Consider the following 23,950-nt stretch of genomic DNA (forward strand, 5'->3'; position numbering starts at 1 on the left):
CTTCAGTTTATAGACATCAGAATCATAATAATTATAATAATTAGTGACATTTTTTTAAAGGATTGGTTTACTAGCCTTTTCACCTACAATGATTGGATTAACCACAAGTTTGGTTACAAAAATAACAATAGGATTTCAGAGCCTTAATAAATCATGGTACTTTTATTATTAGTACTTAAGTACACTTGAAGCAAATGGTGTGTACAATGTGAAAGTACATTCAGCACAATGTGAAAAGTGTATTACGCGGGTGTGAAACTGCTAAAATCTCATCAGACAGGCCTGACCAGATCAGGCAGTGCAGTGTGAATGGAAACGCTTACTGTGACCACACCACAGCAATCTTTTCTCTCTCTCTCTCTCTCTCTCTCTCTCTCTCTCTCTCTTTTTTTTTTTTTTTTTTTTTTTTTGCTCATAGGAATATTCAGAGAAAATTGATGATGCAGTGTGTATACATGTGCATGTGTGTATTGTCCTCAAGTGTCGTCAATCACTGTCATTTTTTTTCAGAAACTGGCTTTTAAATGTAGCAGCCTTAAATTGAGTTTTTAACTGTTTTTAAGTGGAGTTGTTTTTAAATAGAGTTTTTAAGTGGATGTTAAAAACTACTCTAGTAAACAGTGTCTGTGGAGAATGTGTTCTGTAATAAATAGTGAACTGGTTCTATAGTAAACAGTGTTTTTATGGCCAGTTATAAATGACAATTTATGTCTTTGATGAACGTTGTCCGTAGTAAACGATGCCTGTAGTGAATGTGGGCAGAAACAAATATTAAACTAGGTCTATAATGAATGTTGTCTAGTCACTGTGGTTATTATTATATATTTAACTGGGTTTTTACTACTGTCAGTAGTAAACGGTGTCTGTAATAACGCTGTTGTTGTTATACAGGTGCTATGGGCGGAGAGGCGGAAGAGGTGGAGTTGCAACTCCAGTTTGAGGAAATGCAGTAGCAGAGTGAAGGTGTTCAGGAGCTGAAGTGAAATCTATACTAACAGAAACTCTGACAAAAAAAAAAACAAACAAAAAAAAAAAAACACGAGGATTAAGAGCAGACAGTTCTACCCCGGAGGAGACTGGTGTGAAAGAAAAAGAGCGAGTGAAACTCGGGAGCCGAGAGAGAGAGAGAGAGAGAGGGCGCGAGCGCAAGTAATGAACCGTTCACACCTGCTCCCGAGTTTCTGAAAAAAAAACAAGATTCATCCAAGAAAAGGACAATATCAAGAATACAGAAAAACAAACAACGATTCTAGTTAAGGAACAAGTAAAGCAGGAAATAAAGTGTAAAAACCGTAAGTATGTTTGAGCAGCTCACCTTGAGTTTTCTTTACGTCATAATGTCGGGGGCCTGGGAGCTTTTATTCTCAGATGAATTCTGCCTTCACGTCAGCATCAGGGGATTGTTTTCTAAACCTTACATTATCAACAGATTCAGCAGATTAGTGCACTAGCGTACCGTACAACTGACCAAAGGTCTTCACTCTGAGTGCTTTTTAAATTCGTATCATATCTAATAGCCTAGAAAACGAAAGTTGTTTGTCATGAGAGATAAACTACCGTTTACAATTTTTCAAAAAATTTCCAAATTTATAAAGTATTTCCAATTACATTTTCTATATATTTTCAAATAATTAGAAAAATGCATTTTATATTTATGGTTTCTTAATATTTATTATTCTCTTTTAAATGTTAGCAATAATTTTATTTACAACATACTTGATGAACAAAGATCTAGATTGTTTTGTAGTAGCGGCAAGACATGTATTAGATAAAAAATAAAAATATATAAGATGTGTTGAAAAGAATTTTTGTGTAACATATCATAATAATAATAATTAAAAATGTAAACATTCTCTCCCCCTTCTGTTTTTTGATGATATAGTATTAAAATGACAATTTTAATGTTATTAAAAAGCTATCAGTAACGTAAAAAAAAAAAATTGAATACAATATCAAAAAACTTTTGAATACAATATTATCCCTAAGCACAAAACATATTGATGCACATACTTTGCAGTGCCTTTTCTTCAAAATGACAAAGAAGCAGGTGAATGCTTGAATTTTGTATTTGTATTACAATTATATGTTATACAACAAATGTTTTAAATATTATTTGTACCCCTAACAGTATCAACAGGGCATTGAATAAAAATCAAAACTCTCACTCTCAACACTTTCATATTAATCTTAGAAGTAGAAAACTACATTATATAATTTACCCTCTACATATATGTATCATATAAATATGATATGTTTGTCATATGATTAAAATATATACGTTGATAATTTCAGTGCCTTCATTGATTGTTTAAACATTTGTTGTTATGTATAAAAAAGCAACTAGAGAGAGACATCATAGTAAATCCAGCAATATCAGAATAAGTAAATTTAAAGTTTAAAAGATATAAATTTAATCATAGCATGCAACAGCAAAACATTCTAATGGTTAAAATGGAAATAAGTAGTAATCTGTATAGTACATTTGCCTTTTAAAATTATAACATTAGTCAGAAAAAAGTACTTTTTTATACTTAAGTACTGTGTGTAAAACTATGTCCGTTATTCTTCACTTTTCCATGATGACAAATATGCTATGAATCATGAATCATATTCAGTGTATCACCACCCTAGATGTATAAGTAAGATCAATTAAATTAAGGCTATAACAAACAACTTTATTTGCCTCCAAAGATGGTATGATGAATATTTTTAAATGATGTCCCAGTTTAGTAATAAGGAAAGCCATGTTAATAATCAATACATTTGTTTAGGTTTTTAGTTTTCAGCACTATAATGTGTGCACAGCTGTTACAAAATTTGAATGAAACAAAACATTCTCTTACAATAGTGCATTTGTGGTCATCTTATTGCTAAAATGTCTGTCATGTGCTGTTATAATCTTGAGGATTTGATTACCCAGAATTCACCTTATTAGACCTCAGTGACTAATTTCCTGTTCATGACTTTACCGTACATCTATTTCAGCTTCCTTATAGACTGTAGATAATTAGAATAATTTATTGAAACACACCTACTGTTATCATGCCCTGTTTCTTTTAAAAGATCATTTCAAATCTTAAGTGGCCTCCAAACCTTCCACGGTTTTACTTGAGTCTCTGTGTTGGGTTTTCTATGTGTGTGTGTGTTTGTGTGTGTATGTGTGTGTGTTTGTGTTGAAGGGTGTACCGGAGAATCTTGCGGTGATGCTCTTATTCTATACTTGTCTGAACTGGTCCCCTAGTTTTGACTCAGACTCTGTATTAAGTAACTGGTGCTTCATTTAGTTACATTTGGCTTAATCATTCACTTCAGGTTTATGTTGGAGACCTTGGCACTCTTTTTCCCTCCCATTCCTGTGCAATGTAACATAATGCAGCTTGTAGGAACTGCTAAAATGGTCTTTTAGTTAAAGTGGCCTCAAAAATTCTGTGGACGTTTGTGCCATGTTTTAAAGTACATTTTAAAGTTTATTATTTGAAAAGATAAGTGACAGCTGGAGTGTTTACTATATTTTGGCCAGTTTCTTATGGCACTGCATATGTGCAGATATTTTGAGTAAACAAGAGGTGTTTTTTTTTTTTTTTGCATGCATGCATGCATGCACATGAATATTTAAATATTATATTCTGCGAGGGATTCTTAATATTGTTTAAAGTAACATTGAATATTGTACTCAGATTAAAATTAGAGGTGTGTTTGCTACTTTCTAAATACATGCAGAATTCCCCTCTATAGGCTCAGTCTCATTCTCCTGTATACCCATGCATTTCTCGGCTACTTCATAAAAAAGTGTCGAGGTCTGTTCATGTACAGTTGAGAAATGCAGCCTATTTTCGGAGTGATTTCGAGAACTGACATATTTCATGGCCCTTTGTTACCCACAATTCTTTGTGCACATGCGGCATGAATGAAAAAACAAAACATGGTTAAAAACTGAGATTCAGAAATTTCAGGAGCAGAGTTCGTTTTAAATTGTAAGTGTTTCTGGTACTGGAATTCTTTCTTATTATATTATATATAATATAATATAATATAATATAATATAATATAATATAATATTTATATCTTGGATATAAATAAAATATTTATCTCTATACCATTTTTAATCAGTAAGCTTGGCCTACTTCGGCCGTACATCTGCCGCAGCCTAGGCTTCGGTCTCACTGTTCCTTGCCACACATCTTTGATTGGCACAATCACTTCACATCTACAGCTTTCACAATGAGCCTCCGTTTCAGTCAGTAATAAACCACAAATGACAGAGTTGATATCTGATTTGCCTATCTTGACCTACAAATCACAAAATGAAGCTCTGATCAACTACAGAAAAGCAGCTCTTTGCAGTCATACATAAGTGGCCTTTAATCACAAAACTATTCTCATTAAATCCATGATAAACTCCATAACTAATTAGCAGTATATCGAAAGTTATAGTAATTAGATAAAACTAAAACACTGAAAATTATATGTGACATTTTATAATACATTTATCTAGTATATTGTAAATGGACAGTAATAGAGGTAGACAGAATGTGCTATATTTAATTAAAAATTTAAAAGCATGCATTGTGTGATAGACTTCTCTATCCTCTGTCATTTGTGAAGTCTGCAGGTGTGAATTGAGTGTGCAGATCAGCAATGTGGAGCAAGAGACTGAACATACAGAGTGAAGTTCTGATGTTTGTAGGTAGAAGCAAACACACCTGTATATTTTGATGAGTAGAATAATCATTTTTGATTTTATCAAAATTAAGAATTCCTTGCATGGTAATACATTTGAATAAAATCCGTCCCAAACTGGTTTCCTCCTCTGATCTTTGTAGCACCCTTAGTGAATCCTCAAAAGTTTTTGAGACAACTGTATAGCCCTAGGATGTTATAAAAATGGTTCTTCAACAGATCTTCATACGACTGAGCTTTCCAGCACTGCTTTTTGCAGTGTAGACTTGCTGGGTTTAGTTCCATCCCAAATCCCAAATACACCTGACCAGTTGAATCAGAGTTCAAGAAGGTGAACTTCAGGGTTGGGTGTGTTAAACCTGAGGATCATGGGTCTACGGGTGCAGATTTGGACTTCCATCTTGCCATGGATGAACCGTTTTGGTTTTCCATTAAAGGAAAGTTGAAGGCTGAATTCTCCTCACTTTTGTGGAATGAAGAATTGTATGTGTATGGAATGTGTCAGAATTCCCTCCATTATTTATGTATATATCCCATATTGAAACTTTGTTTTGTGACATCACGAAAACAATGGTTTAATTGTATTCTGCCTATTTTTTGGTGCATAAATCATGCAAAAATGCTCCTCTCAAATACACGAATTATATATGAAGTGACTACAGTGAGTCGGCACGGTGGCGCAGCAGGTAGTGTCGCAGTCACACAGCTCCAGGGGCCTGGAGGTTGTGGGTTCGATTCTCGCTCCGGGTGACTGTCTGTGAGGAGTTGGTGTGTTCTTCCCGTGTCCGCGTGGGTTTCCTCCGGGTGCTCCGGTTTCCTCCCACAGTCCAAAAACACACGTTGCAGGTGGATTGGCGACTCGAAAGTGTCCGTAGGTGTGAGTGTGTGAGTGAATGTGTGTCTGTGTTGCCCTGTGAAGGACTGGCGTCCCCTCCAGGGTGTATTCCTGCCTTGCGCCCAATGATTCCAGGTAGGCTCTGGACCCCCCGCGACCCTAAAATTGGATAAGCGGTTACAGATAATGGATGGATGGATGACTACAGTGACTACAAATATAGTTAAAGACTATATTTTGCAAAATTAGAATGTAAAATTTGAATTTTCTATATTTAAAGAGCTTCCACAAAATGTAAACGTTTTCAGGAGCCTTTTATCTTTTACTGTGTAGATCAGGAAGGACTCCTCCCTTTTACTGATAAAATAGTTACTGAGTGTTTTATTTCAGCAATGATATCAGCCCATAGGCATGTGCAAAGTGAAGCTGGGTATTAATTACATTATTGTAATGACACAGCTTGACCAGCGCTGTAGTTAAAATATGTGATTTTTAGTTACGTTTATTTGTTCTAATGGTGTGTTTATCAACATTCTGATTGGCATTCATTACATAATGTCTTTTTATGGTTTGGTGACATGTTGCTAAACAAGTATGACATCTTTTACCCTGATTAGCAGCCAGACATGTAGATACATAGAAAACACACACACCCAGGGAAACAAATACCATGTCTTACAGAAAACATCTAACAGAAAAATGACAAATTATGACTAAAATGTAATCTTTATTTGTACATTAAATAATAATAGTAAAGCCCCATATGCAAGCCTAATTTTGTAAAAAGAAAAAAAAGGGGAAAAACAAATTGTGTGATTTGTTATTTCTCTTGAACTTTTATTTAACTGACACATGTAAAGAAATATTTCCAGTGCTTGCAATGTCTTGTTTGTATTTTGTAATTATATACAAATGTATAATTTATCTGCTGCATCACATTCCAAAAACAGCACATTGATTAAAGTTGTCTCACAAAATTGTACAAAATGGTGAGCCATGAACCATTTTTACTTGTAAAGTCTGAGCCCTTTTTACATTTACCATCCTATTGTGAAAAGTTTTACATTAATTGTATTTATTTATTTATTTTTGTCTTTTTACAACTCTTGTAACATCGGTATAATTATCTTAGTCATTTGGTATGGTTTGCCTGGCTTTTATCAGTTTTTCATTAAAATCATACAGCATTTCCCTCTTCCTCTTAATGAAGCATGGGTGGTTAGTTTGGGTGATAAATGCTGCTACTGTTCAGAGTTTGTAAAGTCTAAACTACAGCTGTGTGTTGTAAGCATTCAGGGGGTGAGGTGCGGAGCATTTATCTCTCCATTTCTGTTTCTCCCATTCACCTGCCTGCCATCTGTTCACTTGTAACTAAACAAGTGGCTTCTTTGTTTCTTCCTACCGTGTTCCTATTGATCATTTTGTCAAATACATTGTGCATGTATGTGAATACACATACTGTATATTGTATATATACTATGAATATATACAACATTTATTAAATGGAATAATTAAAAACACAGATTATATATTTCCATTATGTCAAATCAACTCAGTTACACAAGATAGGGTTTGTTTCTGTAGTTTTAAAGCTAATGTCACACATGTATAAATATAAGCTTATGTCCCATATTTAGCCTTTGGGTAAACTCCCTGCTTTGTTTTATAAATCATCACAAACACTCTATGGCTTACAGTTACTTCTATAAAAATGGACAAAAAATATCTTGCAAATGTTAAAATGATAGTAGGTAGTAGCCATTTTCCAAAACTATGAATTTAGTTTGTACCTATTTACATAGATAACTTTATCTTGTAAATTGTCTAATAGTGTTTACAATCTGATTGTCTGTGTAGAGAATGGGAAGTTTTATTGGGTAAAGTGACAGGTAGAAGGAGTGTGTGGTTTTGGTGCTGGAATGTCAGCCCTGAACTCCTTTTGTTTGCTTAATGGTTCATGTGCCAGAACACAACAGTGCTGGATGCCTGTCTTGTGTCCATAGCAACCCAGGAAGCTCCCACAACATAGTAACTGTGAAGTATAGTGGTCCAGAGCAAAACACAGCTCTTATTGCTTTAACGTAGCTATGTTAAAGCATTCTTAAAAGTATTTGTATACAAATATATATATATATTGTTTACCTTGAATCACACATGGAATTTAAGGCGCACAGATTTGTGCTAAAGGTAAGCTGTTTTTTGTTCATTAGCGTTTGTGTGTTTTGGTTCTTTGCTCTTAGAAGTATCCTAATGAGTCATGAATAACTCTATTTCAGCACAGTATATGAAAGACTGTATAAAAATTATTGCATTTATATATTTTGATACCTTTTTAAAATACACCTTACCATAAATACACTTTTAAATGCGGTGTATTTGATCTATCCAAACAACACGCCTTTGATAAACTACTGTGGGAAAAAAATGATATTGAAGAGTTTTAGTATTTTATACTATACCACCTACCCTATTGGACATATCTTCAGATTCAGAAATACTTTATTGATCCCAGATGGGAAATTGCTGAAACATCTTTAATTTTGCACTGTATTCCCTTTGTCCCAAAACTAACCTCATACACCAGTGGTTAGCCTCAAACATGCCTCATGCTGAATTGATTTGTTAATTAATCTCAAATTGACATGCTTATTGCTTTCTGATACTAAATGGACATACATATATAACAATTGATAAAGGTATGTTAGAATATTTAAAGCAGTTGTATCAAACATGAAACCTGAATTCTCTCTTTATATTTATCCATCCTTTTCAAAAGGCATCTTCTATAAACAGTTTTCACCATTTCAGGTTGACTTTTGTGCCAAGGGACCATGTGATTATGATGGATCCAGACACACAGTGGCTGTACCAGCTCTTGGCAGAGGTGCAGCTAGAGCGTTTCTACCTAAGGGTTCGTGATGGACTGAACGTTACACGCATTGAGCACTTGGACTATGTGAAGGAGGCTGACTTGGAACAGATTGGCATTAGCAAACCAGGTTTTAAACATTTCAGTTGATACTGTGTTTATATAAAGATTTAAAGCCTTAATTACTATGAAACATGGCCTGTATGAAGTCTAATCTCACTGTCAGAACAAAACTTTGAATATCCAGAAAGTTTACAGGAGTAGGAAAAACATTATATATAATATAAGTAGAATTTTGAACAATTAGTGATGTGTGATATGGAAAATATTTTGTTCAAGCCCAAGGAGGCTTAACTGAACTTGCTTGTTGCAATCTCACAGTTGGACAAGGCCCAAAAAAAAGCAATAGCCTTGAAATAGGAGTCAGAGCCAAGTCTGTAGCAGAATGAACTGAAGTATGATCATGGCAACATGACTCTTTCCGCCCTGACTACCCATTGGTACATAGTCTATGAGAGACACCTGGCAAATGCATGCAAATAAGGTTTAAAAGAGAATTGAGGAAAAGGGGGAGGGAAGAAAGACAGCCAGACAGACTAAATGTAAAGAAAGCCTGTGTTTTCTGTCGTTTCATTTTATGTTTCTGAATAAATGTCTGCTGTGTATCAGGCTTCTGTCTACAGCATTCTCATTAGACAGTTATTACTGCTGCATGTTAACAGCTGTTTTATAGTCTTTGCTTTGGTCTCAACAGGACAAAGACGATTATGGGATGCAGTCAAACGATACAAAAACAACATGCGGCCACGGTCATGGATGGCCAAGGTATTACTTCAGGATGCTTTCCCATCAAACATTTCTCATTGCTTAACCAAACAACAAGCAAAGACACCCATCCAATTACTTTAACAGGTCTTCAGTGGTCGTGGTCCAGAAGAAGGTTATCAGTGGAGTGGTGGTGGGACTACCCAGGGGCCAGAAATAGGAAGAGCCCTCACCTGCCTCATCCAGGATAGTGAGCTGGTGTCTGGGGAGAGGCTTGGCTCAGGCTCATTCGGGGTGGTGAGGAGGGCAGAGTGGCACACTCCAACTGGACGAGTGGTGAGTTCACACTGTGAACTTCAGAGAAGTGCTTCTGAAACTTTGCTGGACTTCTGCATGTTGAGGAATTATATTTGAAGTGTTTGTAACGTGCAGTAACAACAGACCTGAGCCTATGAAATCTCCTAATGTGTGTTGGAAGATTCATGAGTCTTTATCTGTGTAAATAATATTTAATACATATATCTTCAGCTTGATCCCATAACCCTGTTCAATTACTTTCAGATGAGTTCTTGTAAAAAAAACAGGTCCCTGCATTTTTAATGGTATATAGGTATATGTTCAGCAAAGTGTAAAAGTGTTACACAAAAAGTGTCCATACAGCCTCTGTATTCATATTAAATTTAGTGATATCACCGAAAATAACCACAAAACTGATCCATATGAACCTCAAAACACATAGACAAATATGTCAGCATATTTCTAGAAGCATTAAAGGAAGCGTAGAATGTAAGCAGTCTGGACATCCCAAACACAGAGCACACCTCTGTCTTCTCACTGAGTCTTCACCATACTCTCTGCAGTTGCCTGTAGCTGTGAAGTCTCTCAGGAGCAGTATGTCCAAGGAGGCAGAGACAGTAACAGACTTCTTGCAAGAGGTCACCACCATGCAGTCACTGGATCATGTCAACATCATCCGCCTCTACGGTGTGGTCCTCACACAGCCTCTCAAAATGGTTAGTTGTTACCTAGTGTTTTATTGAAAATGTTGATAGACACTTTCACATTTGCAAGTATAGATTTTATTTTAATTATATCACAATGGTAGAGGTGTGGCACGGTGGCGCAGCAGGTAGTGTCGCAGTCACACAGCTCCAGGGGCCTGGAGGTTGTGGGTTCGATTCCCGCTCCGGGTGACTGTCTGTGAGGAGTTGGTGTGTTCTCCCCGTGTCCGCGTGGGTTTCCTCCGGGTGCTCCGGTTTCCTCCCACAGTCCAAAAACACACGTTGCAGGTGGATTGGCGACTCGAAAGTGTCCGTAGGTGTGAGTGAATGTGTCTGTGTTGCCCTGTGAAGGACTGGCGTCCCCTGCAGGGTGTATTCCCGCCTTGCGCCCGATGATTCCAGGTAGGCTCTGGACCCCCCGCGACCCTAAATTGGATAAGCGGTTACAGATAATGGATGGATGGATGGTAGAGGTGTTAGGAGTATTGTCCTATAGCCTCCCCTTTGATGTAACATGGTGTTCCTGTCCAAGCTGATAATCAAGCCAAATTCTGTAATGTGGAGGTCCATTACATTACATATTACACAAACCAGTGCATTTTAGGAGCATTATCTTGTTCAGTGGACCTGTCCCAGTAAACAATTAGCCGTTAATTCAACGTTGAAATAACGTAATGACTGCCGTCTTATCAATGTTCTCTTAAGGTTGAAAATGAAAGTTGAAAAGACGTCCCAACACAGACATTGAAAAGACGACTATTAGACATATTTTGGACATCCATTGACATTATTAATTGGTCCCGAAATAAATTACTTGTATAAAACGCGTTTTGGACGTTCACTGACGTTATCGATTGGTCACCACTTAACTAACTTATTCAGATGGGTTTTGGACGTCCTTTGACATTTAAAATATGTCCTGGATGGACAGACTACTTTTAGACTTATTTTGAACGTCCAGGGACGTTCCTTGTTTACTGGGGTATATTTATTGTTCTTAATCTATGACTTTGAGTCTAATTACATTATTATGTATATGCGTGTGCATAATTGTATGAATAATTGTTCTATTAGTTATATAATTAATTGCATTTACAAAAGATCTACATACTTACATCAGTGTACACACATTTTGAACTTGGCATACTTTTGAACTTTTGGCATAGTTTCTCCTTTTGGTTTCATATATTTTGAGACGTGTATGTCGCGTAAGACAGTGTATGTACCATGGGTCTTTGTTTCTCTTTTTGAATATATTTTATATCACTGTTTATAATTTTTTAAATCTGTAAATGGGTTATATATATATATATATATATATATATATATATATATACTATATAACTGCCTTTTTGTCACGTTAATTATAACGTTAACCCCTAAAAAAGATCTGTAACAGTAAGTACTCTAAACATTTCCATGATGTGGTGTAAACTCCACTGATTAAAATCTCTGTACTATAATTTTGCTTTCACTCATTTCTGATGTTCTCAGGTGACGGAGCTGGCTCCACTCGGCTCTCTGTATGACACCCTGCGCTCGCGGCAGGGTGAATATCCGCTCCTTCGTCTCTGGCTCTTTAGCACTCAAATTGCTGCAGGGATGGAGTATCTAGAGTCGCGGCGCTTCATCCATAGAGACCTGGCAGCCCGCAACGTGCTCCTGGCATCCAGAGAGCTGGTAAAGATCGGAGACTTTGGTTTGATGAGAGGTCTGGGCCAGGACAAAGACCACTATGTCATGGGAGCCCATAGACGCATTCCATTCTCCTGGTATGTGTTAAAACTTTATGTATGTTTGGTTTACAATACCTAACCCTCAAACTGCTCCCCAGACGTGGAGGTGGTTGGCGCCCACTGCTAGGGCGGCACGGTGGCGCAGCAGGTAGTGTCGCAGTCACACAGCTCCAGGGGCCTGTAGGTTGTGGGTTCGATTCCCGCTCCGGGTGACTGTCTGTGAGGAGTTGGTGTGTTCTCCCCGTGTCCGCGTGGGTTTCCTCCGGGTGCTCCGGTTTCCTCCCACAGTCCAAAAACACACGTTGCAGGTGGATTGGCGACTCGAAAGTGTCCGTAGGTGTGAGTGTGTGAGTGAATGTGTGTGTGTCTGTGTTGCCCTGTGAAGGACTGGCGTCCCCTCCAGGGTGTATTCCCGCCTTGCGCCCGATGATTCCAGGTAGGCTCTGGACCCCCCGCGACCCTAAATTGGATAAGCGGTTACAGATAATGGATGGATGGATGGTTTAGAATATTCTGTATTTTCTTTTAGTTTATTTCTCCCAGAAGCCAAATTACTATATTATTAAAGAATGAGTATTATTATATTATTATTATTATTAGATGTAATTAGCTGTTCTAATTATACCATCATTCATCATTTCTTATTAAAGAATCTGCTTTTATTCAAATGCAGAAACACTCATGATTTGCAGCATGAATGTGCTGTATGTAGGATCTTGTTTTAAAAAAAAAAAACACACGCTCACAAAGAAATGCCTTTAAAATGGCATTGATAATCAGTTGTGTTTAATATGACCAGTACATGAACAGTATGTCAGTTTCAAGTTGACATTAATGATTCTGTTAAGACAGGGCATTTTTATTAATTGTACCCAAAGAGTGGAGACATATGCTTTTTTATTGTTTATTTATTTTTATTTTTTTCAACATAACATTCAACATTGTTAACATAGTGATAAAAAAAGCAATTAGTTGCTCAATATTAAAAGTGTACAAAAGCAAGTTTAGTAAAGTCTTCTCTCACATCCAACCCCTCCCCAATCTCTAGGTGTGCTCCTGAGAGTTTACGTGTGGGATGTTTCTCACATGCCTCAGATGTGTGGATGTACGGGGTCACCCTCTGGGAAATGTTCACCTACTGCGAAGAGCCCTGGCTTGGGTTATCTGGAAGACAGGTGTGTGTGTGTTTGTGTTTATGTGTATATATATATATATATATATATATATATATATATATATATATATATATATATATATATATGACTGCATACTGTATTTGTGGGAATTTTTAAATAAAATGAGGCTTCAGACCCTGGTTTTAACTTGCCTTTGCCCACTTCACTTTGCCACTTCCCCTCTGGGTAGCAAAAGGTGTTAAATGAGGTGAAGGTTGAGGGAACAAGCCGAATGTCCACACAATTTCCAGAGAACAATGAAAACAATGTTGGACAAAATTATTTAGAAGAATAGAAGTGTAAACTGAAAAAAAAAGTTCACAATGCTTAAAATATACATAGATTTACATTATGGTTATAAACGTTGAAAAAAAAACTCACTTTCAATTCAGCTCTTTTGTTCACTCATTGAAATATTTGCTTTTTGTTGATATGATAGTGTAGACACCCCTAGCAAACACTTTAGTACAAGTCACTAAAGAAATAAGCTCCACGGACTCATTTGGCATTTGTTGCTGAGGGCGAATTTGTTTTGACTGAAAAACCTGCTCCTCATTGCCCTTCTTGCCCTTGTACTGTAAGTGGCGACTTTGGTGACGTAGGTGCTACTCACGTCCGAGTGGTCAGTGAGCAATTGAAAATCAGAATTGAAACGCAGTGTAGGTAAGATCTTGTATTTTTGCTCCTGGGATCTATCTCCCTAGAGTTGCAGAGTGTAATTCGCTTTAAAGGCACTGTCCTGAAGGGGGAGGGAGAGGTGGTTTCCGACGCTCCTCCAAAAGTTACATTATTCAGTTTCTGCAGTGCTAATCTGAGCTTGCCTTTTCAGATACTGAGTCATGTGGAGCGCGATGGTGATCGTTTGCAGAGGCCTACAGACTGTCCTCAGGAGTTATACATTGTGATGCGGAAATGTTGGGCTTATACACCATCAGAACGACCCACATTTGCCCAACTGACCATTATGGTAGCTGAGGTCAGTTAAGAAAGATGGAGCAGCATCTGAAATATCTCCTATTAAATGTCTATGGACACAGCCATTTACAAACTTTTTAATCTTTATTGGGTTGCAAGAACTCACCTTTTAGAAAATGTACAAACAAAGAGAATTCTGTAGGTAGACTGAATTTCATACACTAGCCACAAGTGTTATTTAGCACAGTGGCAATCCCCCTAGGTCCCTAATGGCTGGTGTTTTGCCAATAACTGCCTTTTGCCAAGAAACAATATTATAAAAATGTTAAGAATCATGTTTTGAAACCTTTTGTGTCAGTTTTACACACAGCTCAATAGAAGGATTGTGTATTTGAAAAATTACTCTGTTGGATATAACTAATAAATAAGTGCATTAGTAGTGTCTAGCATGAAACAGGTATACCAATATAATATAAATATAATAAAAGCAATTAATATCAACACAGCATCTGTATACATGTACTGGATTGGGATTTGTATTAGATGTACCAGCACACTGGACTAAGGTGTATATTAGATGCAATTTACTGGATCAAGGTTTTTTATGCTATTTTTCTGTACATATCTAAATATTTTTCTCTTGTATCTGTCTAGGCTCAGCCTATGGAGGTGCGTGCATTGCAGGACTTCAGTGAGCCCAGAAAACTTGCTCTACAGGCCAGTGACCTTGTGACAGTTATAGACCATGGGTAAGAAAGGGGTTTAAAAACATAAAAGTGGGAGAGAAATTGAGATTAACTTACCTCAAACCCCACAAGATGTATTCCATTTATTTTTTATGTCTTTGCTTGTAAGTTGCCTGTTAAGTATTAATTTCATATAAAATTCATTAATTCATTTATTTAAGCCTGGTTAATGAAGCCAGATTGAATCCGTCATTAGCGTGTAAAATGATTTTGTAATTCAAATGTGTATACATTTAAAAATGTTAATCTCCAAAGACTGAAGTAATGACAGTATCTTGACTGGTGTTATTTTCTCCACTTTCTGTAGATTGGAGTTGTGTGAGTGGAAGGGTCAGAACCAGAGAACATTGAGTGTTGGTTGGTTCCCCCCAACACTGACTATTCCTTCAGGGTCTTCACTTGGCAGTGTGAGTTCTAGTACTGGACCTACTGTCATCTCTTCTCCACTCAAAGGAAGCTTGCAGCACACTGGACATGGGGATCTCAACATAGAACGCAGCTGGGGAACCCCAGCACGATTGGATGAGTGAGTGATACTAATTATGCTAATAATTTCATTATTTAACCTAATTTTACACAGTATGTGGATCCACAGCAGTACCGCAGTGAATAGTTTGTGAATCAGTAAGTAAATACAAAAATTGATGAATAATTAATTTGTGTGTTCTGCATTTTGTATTGTTTTCAGCCCTGGAAACTGGAGGACACCTTTGGCGAAAGAGAAGGAGTCCTCCAATCTAAAAAAAATGGCAGGTTAGAACAAAAGCTCTTTAATGCTGTATATACAGTCATATGTGAGACTTTATGCGTCTTTTGACAAATGACCAGTTTTGTTATTTATTTTACTGAGAAAATAAATACAGCCTCTGTAGCTAATGAAATAATCACAGCGATACTCTTATTTTATGAAAGAGAAAGTCATCACTGTGGTCTGGGCAAAACTTTGGACACGCTCAGCATTGCAATGGTGCAGATTTTTACTTTTTCTTTCTCCCAGACCTTGATTAGCAAATCAGACCAATAATTAGGATCTGTCAGCTAAAGCCAGTTTCCCAGATTTACACATTCTTTGACTCTTGAAATATTTTTCTAAGGCTCTGTAACAATGAACTCTTCTAAGCAACTATTTACACCTTCATAAATGAAAGAAATCAAAGCCGACATGGCCTTGGAAGGCTGAAACAAGATTTCTACAGATGGTCTTTAGAGTGCAGAATGTTATAGACCAATTTGGAATGGAAGTCATGCTTACGTCACTGGCATTTTTCACGCACATTGTGGTGGCAGTAAAACAGCATATACAAATGGAGTGAAACAGACAAGAGGCGTAAAAAAGATGGCGCCGAGGATGGCAGCCACGGTGACGAGCTCCTCCGTGTTATGTTTGTTTTTGTTAATTAATGTTGTCTATTGTACCTCAAACTTGGTCAGCTGGAACAGAGAACAGTTACTAACCGCCAGGGACAACATTTCTCCTGATTTTATGCCGGAATTTATTCAAGAACCTTCAGAGTGTGTGGAAATCTTTACATTTCAAACAATAGACAATCAGCAGACTCTCTCACCCCATCATCAACCCCCCTCCTCCCCCACACTGGCTCTCACACCTCCACCCCCAGCTTGTCTCACCATCAGCCTGCAGGACGTCTACAGACTCTTCAGCAGACAGAAGGTGAAGAAAGCCCCGGGACCTGATTCAGTCTCTCCATCCATCCTAAAACACTGCTGTGACCAACTAGCACCAGTCTTCACCAGCACCTTCAACAAATCACTGGAGCTCCGTTGTGTTCCAGCCTGCTTCAAGACCTCCACCATCATTCCAGTCCCCAAGAAATCCACCATCACTGGATTTAATGATTACAGACCTGTCGCCCTGACATCTGTGGTCATGAAGGTCTTTGAACGCCTGGTCTTAGCCCACCTAAAGACCATTACAGACCCCCTGCTGGACCCCCTGCAGTTTGCATACAGAGCAAACAGATCTGCTGATGATGTGGTCAACCTAACTCTCCACTTCATCCTTCAGCATCTGGACAGCCCTGGAACCTACGCTCGGGTCCTGTTTGTTGACTTTAGCTCGGCTTTCAACACCGTTGTGCCGCAGCTACTTCAAAGCAAACTGTCCCAGCTGTCAGTGCCGGACTCCATGTGTCAGTGGATTGCAAACTTCCTCACAGACAGAAGACAGTATGTGCGGCTTGGGAAACACACCTCAGACCTTCGAACACTCAGCACTGGAGTTCCACAAGGGTGTGTTCTTTCACCCCTTCTCTTCAGCCTTTACACCAACGACTGTGTCTCCAAGGAACCAGCTGTAAAGCTCCTGAAGTTTGCAGATGATTCCACTCTGGTGGGCCTCATAGCCAATGGTGATGAGTCTGCTTACAGACAGGAGGTTGGTCAGCTGGTGTCCTGGTGCAGTGACAACCACTTGCTGCTGAACACAGACAAGACTGTAGAGATGGTGGTGGATTTCCGACGCAACCCACCACCTGTATTCCCCCTCTACATCAATGGCACCGCAGTTTCCACTGTAGAGTCACTCAAGTTCCTGGGCACCACCATATCCAGGGACCTGAAGTGGGAGAGGAACACCGTCTCCATCACCAAGAAAGCTCAGCAGAGAATGTTCTTCTTGAGACAGCTCAAGAAATTTGACCTGCCACAGACCCTGATGATCCAGTTCTACACAGCGATCATCGAGTCCATCATCACCTCATCCATAACCACCTGGTTTGGTTCCTCTACCTCACAAGAAAGAGCCAGGCTCCAGCGCATCATCAGATCAGCAGAGAAGATCATTGGATGTAACCTGCCAACGCTTCAGGAGATCCACACCAGCAGGGTGAGGAAACGCACTCGCAAAATTACGCTTGACCCCTCACATCCTGGACATCACCTCTTCCAGACTCTCCCTTCTGGTAGAAGACTAAGGACCATCAAAACCAGCACAACGCGACATGCTAACAGCTTCTTTCCCAGAGCTGTAGCTCTCCTCAACCACAGTGAACACCTCTGAGTCTCCAAACGACTGGACTTAACTGCACTGAACAGGACACTTTACTCACTTGCACTATGCTATTTTGCACAGCTTTACAGAAGTTCTATTTCTGTAACTTCTACAACAACATATAATATAACCTACCTTAGGAATGTTTGGAAACATTTATATTCATACTCATATCTGTACAGTATAGATGTTATATTTTATGTTGTCTAATTTATGTCTTAACGCTCTTTTTTTTCTAGTACTTTAACTGTATTCTTTAGTCTATTTATTGTTTATTGTACCTCTTTTAGAGTTATGTTTGTTAATAGTCTGTGTACGTGTTACATGTCATACATGTGTTGCTGTCACCAAGACAAATCCCTAGTATGTTTAACATACCTGGCGAAATAAAGAGATTCTGATTCTGATACACAAAATAGGGATAAAATATGCCATGCTGTGCTGTTGGATATCAGAATTACAATGGAAAAGCAAATTATCTCCATGTTTATAGAATACAATTGTCAAAGATGCCTTTTGAGGCAAAACACAGACGTTTGTGGTTACAAGCTATTAAACGGACAGACTGGACTGATGAAAGCATCCACAATTCTTGCCTATGCCGCGCACATTTTATATCAGGCAAGGTTTTTCGCCACTGTGTATCACACAGCAAAATCAGTGATGTACTTAATAACAACAAATTAGTGAAAGCAGCTACCACAAAGCTGGCATTCACAGCTATTTCATAATGGTAAACACCATATGCAGTATATCGGTCCGTAAAGCGCAAAAAGTCTTGGTATTCAATATGCTGGACATATCATCAAGAGATTTTATGCCTTGATTATTTCTTTTGTATACACACTGCTTTCCAACAAGCTATGTGAAGATGTCCGGCCACTGTAACTTTGGCCGTTTAGTTGGTTTCTTGACCACTTACCTGACAGTGAGTACAGGTCAGAAAACCTCACCCCCTTACTAAGAGTTAGCTTGTTGGTGTAGGACAACCACTCTTACTCGTATGCTAATAAAATAACTGGAGAAAGCATCCAGATTAGCCATATCCCCATTTTCCTACACTTGACACCGCTATGCTCACTGTGACTTTCTGCCACCAATAAAGCTCCACCCACAAACCACGTCATTTCTGTTCACATGTAGAAATGGCTGTTAATTTGAGCTGTGGAGGTTAACGTGAGCTCTGGAGGACCAAGTAAACTCTGAGAGAACTGATGATACGCTTATATAAAAGGCAAATCAGAACTACATGACTGCCAAGAACACACAGGATTGTTTAGCTGAATCAGAGTGGTGCAATACCATTAGTTTGCAATGTTGCTTGTGGAAACATAATTTTCGTGGAAGAGTACCCTTAGGGGGACCTTTTATGTTGGTCCCCTGACATAAAAATGTGTTGTTAGGCCTTAAACAGGCTGTACAGGACTTTATAAAATGAACAGTTTTACACTTCAGTAGCAGAAGTGTGCTGTTTATAGAATAATCATTAACAGTTTTGGTTTCTAGCAACGAATAGTCTACTGCAGGCAAACTACATTCAGAAGAATAAGATTCCTAGGATTGTTACATAAAAAATACTATTAGTAATTTAGTAAAATTATTTATTGACCATTTTAACCATGATAACCTTAGTAAAATAACTATAATCCACAATATGATTTTTCTTAAATAGGATGCTATTGAATAGATATCATTTACCCCATTCGTATCTAAATTCAATTCATGTTTAAATTGTTCCTTTTTAGGCATGTCCCGTAGTCTTGAATCAGTTCTTGGGACCTCAAATGACAAGAGTCAAGGTGGTGGTGGTGGTAGCCTGGCTCAGAGGACACATGCACGCAAACCCATTCCAGCTCACCTCATCCAGGATCATCGCAGATTCAGTGACTCTAGTGGCATAGTGCCTCCTGCACGACCCCCACCCCCTAACTTTAAACGCATAAAAGCCCAGCAAATGGTGATGCGTGATCGGAGACTACCAGTAAACATAGCTGTGGGGTCTTGGCCTCCTCCTCCTCATCCAAATGTGCCTCCCCAAGCTCATCAGCAACAGCAGCAGCAGGTTATGGAGGTCAGCAACTTAGTTAGGATGGCCCAGCTAGCCAAGTCTACACCCCAGGTAGACGGTGACTTGGAGAAAGAGAGGGAAAGAGAGAAGGAGCGAGACAAAGAGAGGGTCCGGGAAAGATACCCACCACAAGTACAGTCTGATAAGGTAGCACAGGTATGCACATTTACTTTTTTCTTAAATCAACTAATGTGTATTCGCTTTTCATTTCACAGATTAATATAAATAGTGCTGACACAGCATGCAGTTGTGCATGTTACCGTTACAAATATTACAAATTTACAAACAATTTTTCTGGTCCATTCTTATTGTACAGCTGCAGGCAGCAGTCCATGGAGTAACCATCCAAGAGGCTCACAAAGCTCTACAACGCAATGACTGGAATCCTGTGCGAGCAGAACAACAGCTAAAGGTGAGGAGTAAAGTGTCCATAGTACATGGGTTACTGAGAACTTTAATGGTTTTAGAAAAGCACTGAATATACCAACAAGCTATGTTTATACCAATGGAAAATTTAACAAAACTTTGAAACGTGAAATATTGAGGATGTGTTCATTTTATTGTAGGGACAGAAGTTTTAAAACAACCTATCTGTATCAGAGAGACTTTTGTTTCATTGAAAAGTCATTAATCTAAAAAAAAAATGGAATTCCTACAGTTCTATTTTAGGATTGCTGCTTTTCTCCCTATGAACAGAAACACAAGGAAACATGAGATGAATTTTCATAGCTATGCTGATGATGAGCAAATAGACAATTCCATTTTTCTGCACACAGAACCAAGAATTCTTATGACAGGGCTCACTTATTCTCCCCGGTTTTAAAGACTGTCACTTGCTCCCTGTTTCTTTAAGCAAACATATAATTTTGGAACTACCCAGCATCAGTTATAGAAGATGCAGAAAGGCCCCTGTGATCTTCTGCTTCTAAATATGAAATATTTTACCTTATGCAATTATCCTCTGTATAACTTTAATTTACTAATTAAATTAATCTAAAAAATTTACATTCCAAATTCTGAAAATTCAAAATGTTAGCTGATTTAGTTTGTTTTTATTTTGCTGTATGTCTTGTTGTTGCTTGAGAAAACAACTGCCAATGAAGTTCACTGTAGTATTCAAGCCAAAGCAAAGAGGACACGACTGTTCCAGACCCAATTATTTGGAAGCAGTATCTTCCCAGGGCAGCACTGTGGTGCAACAGTTAGTGTCACAATAGTTTGAGCTTCACTCTGACTGTGTCTGTGACGAGTTTAGTGTGTTCTCTGCAGTCTTACAGTACAGGGCCCAGATTCCAAAAAATATATATAATGTTAACATCATCTTAACACAGAGAGAGAGAATTCAGTGTGATTCTTATTCTACCACTTTAGAATCTTCTTTTGGGAAATCCAGCCCAGGGTCAATACAATGGAGGATGATTTTCTGATGAGAAAAGTCAACCTAAAACACTGTTATCAGTTTTAAGTAAAATTTTATTAGACTAAATACTTGTGTGTTCTATAAGAATATTAGATTTGCCTGAATGTCGTTCTCAGTACTTTAACTTCAGTAATAATATTTTTGATATTTGTTGTATTCTATAGTTACAAGGAATAATTTTTAAATAACTGTCTGTAGTATGAAGGAAAAAAATAGAAGATAGTGATTGTGTCAGAAATGTTTGCAGTATTTTTAATACTTTTTGCACTTTTAAATGTTATGTCTTTTGTCTTTATAACTATTCACCTCTTAGACAGAACAGCTGTACCAAATGAACCAGTGCTCTAGAGAGGACTGCTACAAGATACTAGCACGCTACAACTGGGACCTGCAGCAGGCTAGCCGCTTTCTCATAAGAATGATAAGAGACAATGTCTCTGAGAGACGAACAGACAGAATTTAGAAGAACTTCTGCCTGATGACTGGATGGACAGACTATCCCAGGATGGATTTTGCTACCATTTTTTTTGCTATGAAATACTAAAAGTGCTATACTTCAAGCTCTGAGGGACCTATACAACAGGAAAGCTAAAGAAGAGGAACACATTCTCACCACTGCGCCAACTTCAATTACTGCCTTAAGCCACTGAAGGGCATTTTTAGGAATTGGCATTAAGTTTCATGTTGGGAATTAAAACTACTGTGTGCCAGAGAAGAACAATAAAATTATTGTATGTTTTGTTGTCTGAGAAACAAGATATTTGCCACTGCCAGTGAAGTTCACTGTAGATATACAAGGCAAAGCAATGAGGATTTTTCCAGAAATAATCATATGAAAGCTGTATCCTCCCATCTGGAACTCCTGTCAATCTCCAAGCATTTGATTTACTTCCTAAACAGAACAGGAAGCAACTATACACCACTACCTTTCAGACTTACCAGAATGTGCCAAAAGGATAGAATTAAAAAGGACAGTTTGGACACCCCCCTCACTGGAGTGAAATATTCAGCCCCAAGACAAATGCTCAATGAAGGACTCTTTTTATTTAAATCAAGATGGGGTTCAATCACAAATGACCCTACTCCCTATTGCACAGAAGTTACAAAAGCTTGGCTAAATATTCACTAGTGAGAGACACAGCCTATGGTTGTAACTTAAACATATGTTGAGACATTGAAACCAGCAATTCATGATCAGTGCATTGCAGTACATTGGCTGTATGAAGCACTCTAATTCTCAAGAGTTATAGTAGAAAATAAGGGACATGTGGGTGGAACAGTTCAGAAAGTTTCTGTTGCCACAGTGAACAGTCTCTTGTATTGTTTACAGTTTTACATGTGGAAAAAAAATAGTTACAATATGTAGTGTTTTATGAAATATCTATTAAAGAGATGAATGGCAATAAGTTTTAATTGTATTAGTTATAGAAAAATTTTGATAAATTAAAATTAGTTCTTGGATGAATGGATGATGGTGGAACATGTACGGCTTTTGTATTGGCTGAATCTCCTTTATAGTTCTAATTTTCATTCTTTTATATATTCAGCATAATACAAAGCCTATTTTTATGTTTTTAGTGGCAGTTTTGCATATTCACAAAACTACCACAAAAATCTTGACTAATGCACTTGTTTTGATATATTTAATTTTGGATGTAATGTGAAACATTGCTTCTAATTTAATTAGAAAACCCCACGCAGATAAATGAATAAACACTCTTCAACAATCTCCAAAATGCTTTTTTTAAGGTTTATTCTCTGTAAAAAAGTTACCATCTCATTAATAGATGCCCAACATAATAATGCATGCAGGGAGAATTGGAATTTTACTGCCGTACATGTACAAACCTACTGATGAGGAACTCAAAGATAATAAACTGTGAGAGCTGTGGAATGACTCTGGAATGAGCCCTGGAGCCAGTGCAGGTAGCGTAACATGTGCAGGTTTCTTTCAGCGTGAGGTGAAAAAAAGAATATTACCTGAGGTGCCCAAGGATATTACCCAGACCTTGAATTGGCAGAATATAATACACACTACATAACAGACTACAGTCTACTGTTAATTACATATACCTTGTTTATATATGGATTACTTTAAGAGGAAATCTCATCAACAACAAGGCGTCTAAACTGGCAGTGTGTTCCAAATTCATAATGAGTTTGGTAAACAAAATCAGCATGGTAAATTACAAGTATTCATTTCTAATCTGTAATATTAAGCTTTTTTTGTAATACCTCCAATTTAATGGAGCAATGTATTTCATTGTGATTTCATGTGAAATGATCCAAAACTAATTTGTACAGTGGTGGCAATAGGAATGTGACAAAAATATTTCCTGGTGACTGAAGGTTTACTGTAATTTTTCTTATAGATTTGAGCTATATTTAAAAAATAATAAATTTGAAAATATTGCTTCCTGGGTTGAATTCAAACTTAAACTTTGGCTAATTACATGGCTTTTCCCCCCATTAAATTATTCCTTTAACATTTGACTAAATCATTTCAAAACATATAAATAATCCAACAACCAACTTCCCATGTTAGGAATGTAAATGATTACCAGATGTTTAGCTTGGTGCTCTGAAGGATCAGTTTTCACTTTCAGGGACAAACTTGAACGTAAGAAAGAAACAAACCGATATCAAAAGCCTCGAAACACATCAACATAACATCACCAAAATATATTCTTTGACTTTTTACAAAGAGAAACACATTCAACACAAAAGCCT

The 23,950-nt window shown here is 37.7% G+C and overlaps 1 protein-coding gene across 1 annotated transcript; it reads left to right on the plus strand.

The window, feature by feature from the left end:
- The first annotated feature begins 951 nt into the window (after nt 1-951).
- Nucleotides 952-23,927, plus strand: tnk1 (tyrosine kinase, non-receptor, 1). The gene is made up of 14 exons (XM_066680542.1): nt 952-1,292; nt 8,324-8,514; nt 9,139-9,209; nt 9,297-9,485; nt 10,010-10,162; nt 11,645-11,922; nt 12,935-13,061; nt 13,891-14,037; nt 14,631-14,725; nt 15,030-15,248; nt 15,411-15,475; nt 19,478-19,956; nt 20,117-20,212; nt 21,534-23,927. Exons 2-14 carry the CDS (start codon nt 8,355-8,357, stop codon nt 21,681-21,683), a joined length of 2,229 nt encoding a protein of 742 aa, XP_066536639.1. The 5' UTR covers nt 952-1,292; nt 8,324-8,354; the 3' UTR covers nt 21,684-23,927.
- Nucleotides 23,928-23,950: the final 23 nt, after the last annotated feature.

This window comes from Hoplias malabaricus, chromosome 9, assembly GCF_029633855.1.
Source record: "Hoplias malabaricus isolate fHopMal1 chromosome 9, fHopMal1.hap1, whole genome shotgun sequence".
Lineage (NCBI taxonomy): Eukaryota > Metazoa > Chordata > Actinopteri > Characiformes > Erythrinidae > Hoplias > Hoplias malabaricus.

Coding starts and splice junctions, on each gene's coding strand:
- tnk1 (XM_066680542.1), top strand. CDS start 8,355: ATGATGGATCCAGACACACAGTGGCTGTACCAGCTCTTGGCAGAGGTG. Junction 11,923..12,934: donor AGACGCATTCCATTCTCCTG/GTATGTGTTAAA, acceptor CCCAATCTCTAG/GTGTGCTCCTGAGAGTTTAC. Junction 19,957..20,116: donor AGTCTGATAAGGTAGCACAG/GTATGCACATTT, acceptor CTTATTGTACAG/CTGCAGGCAGCAGTCCATGG.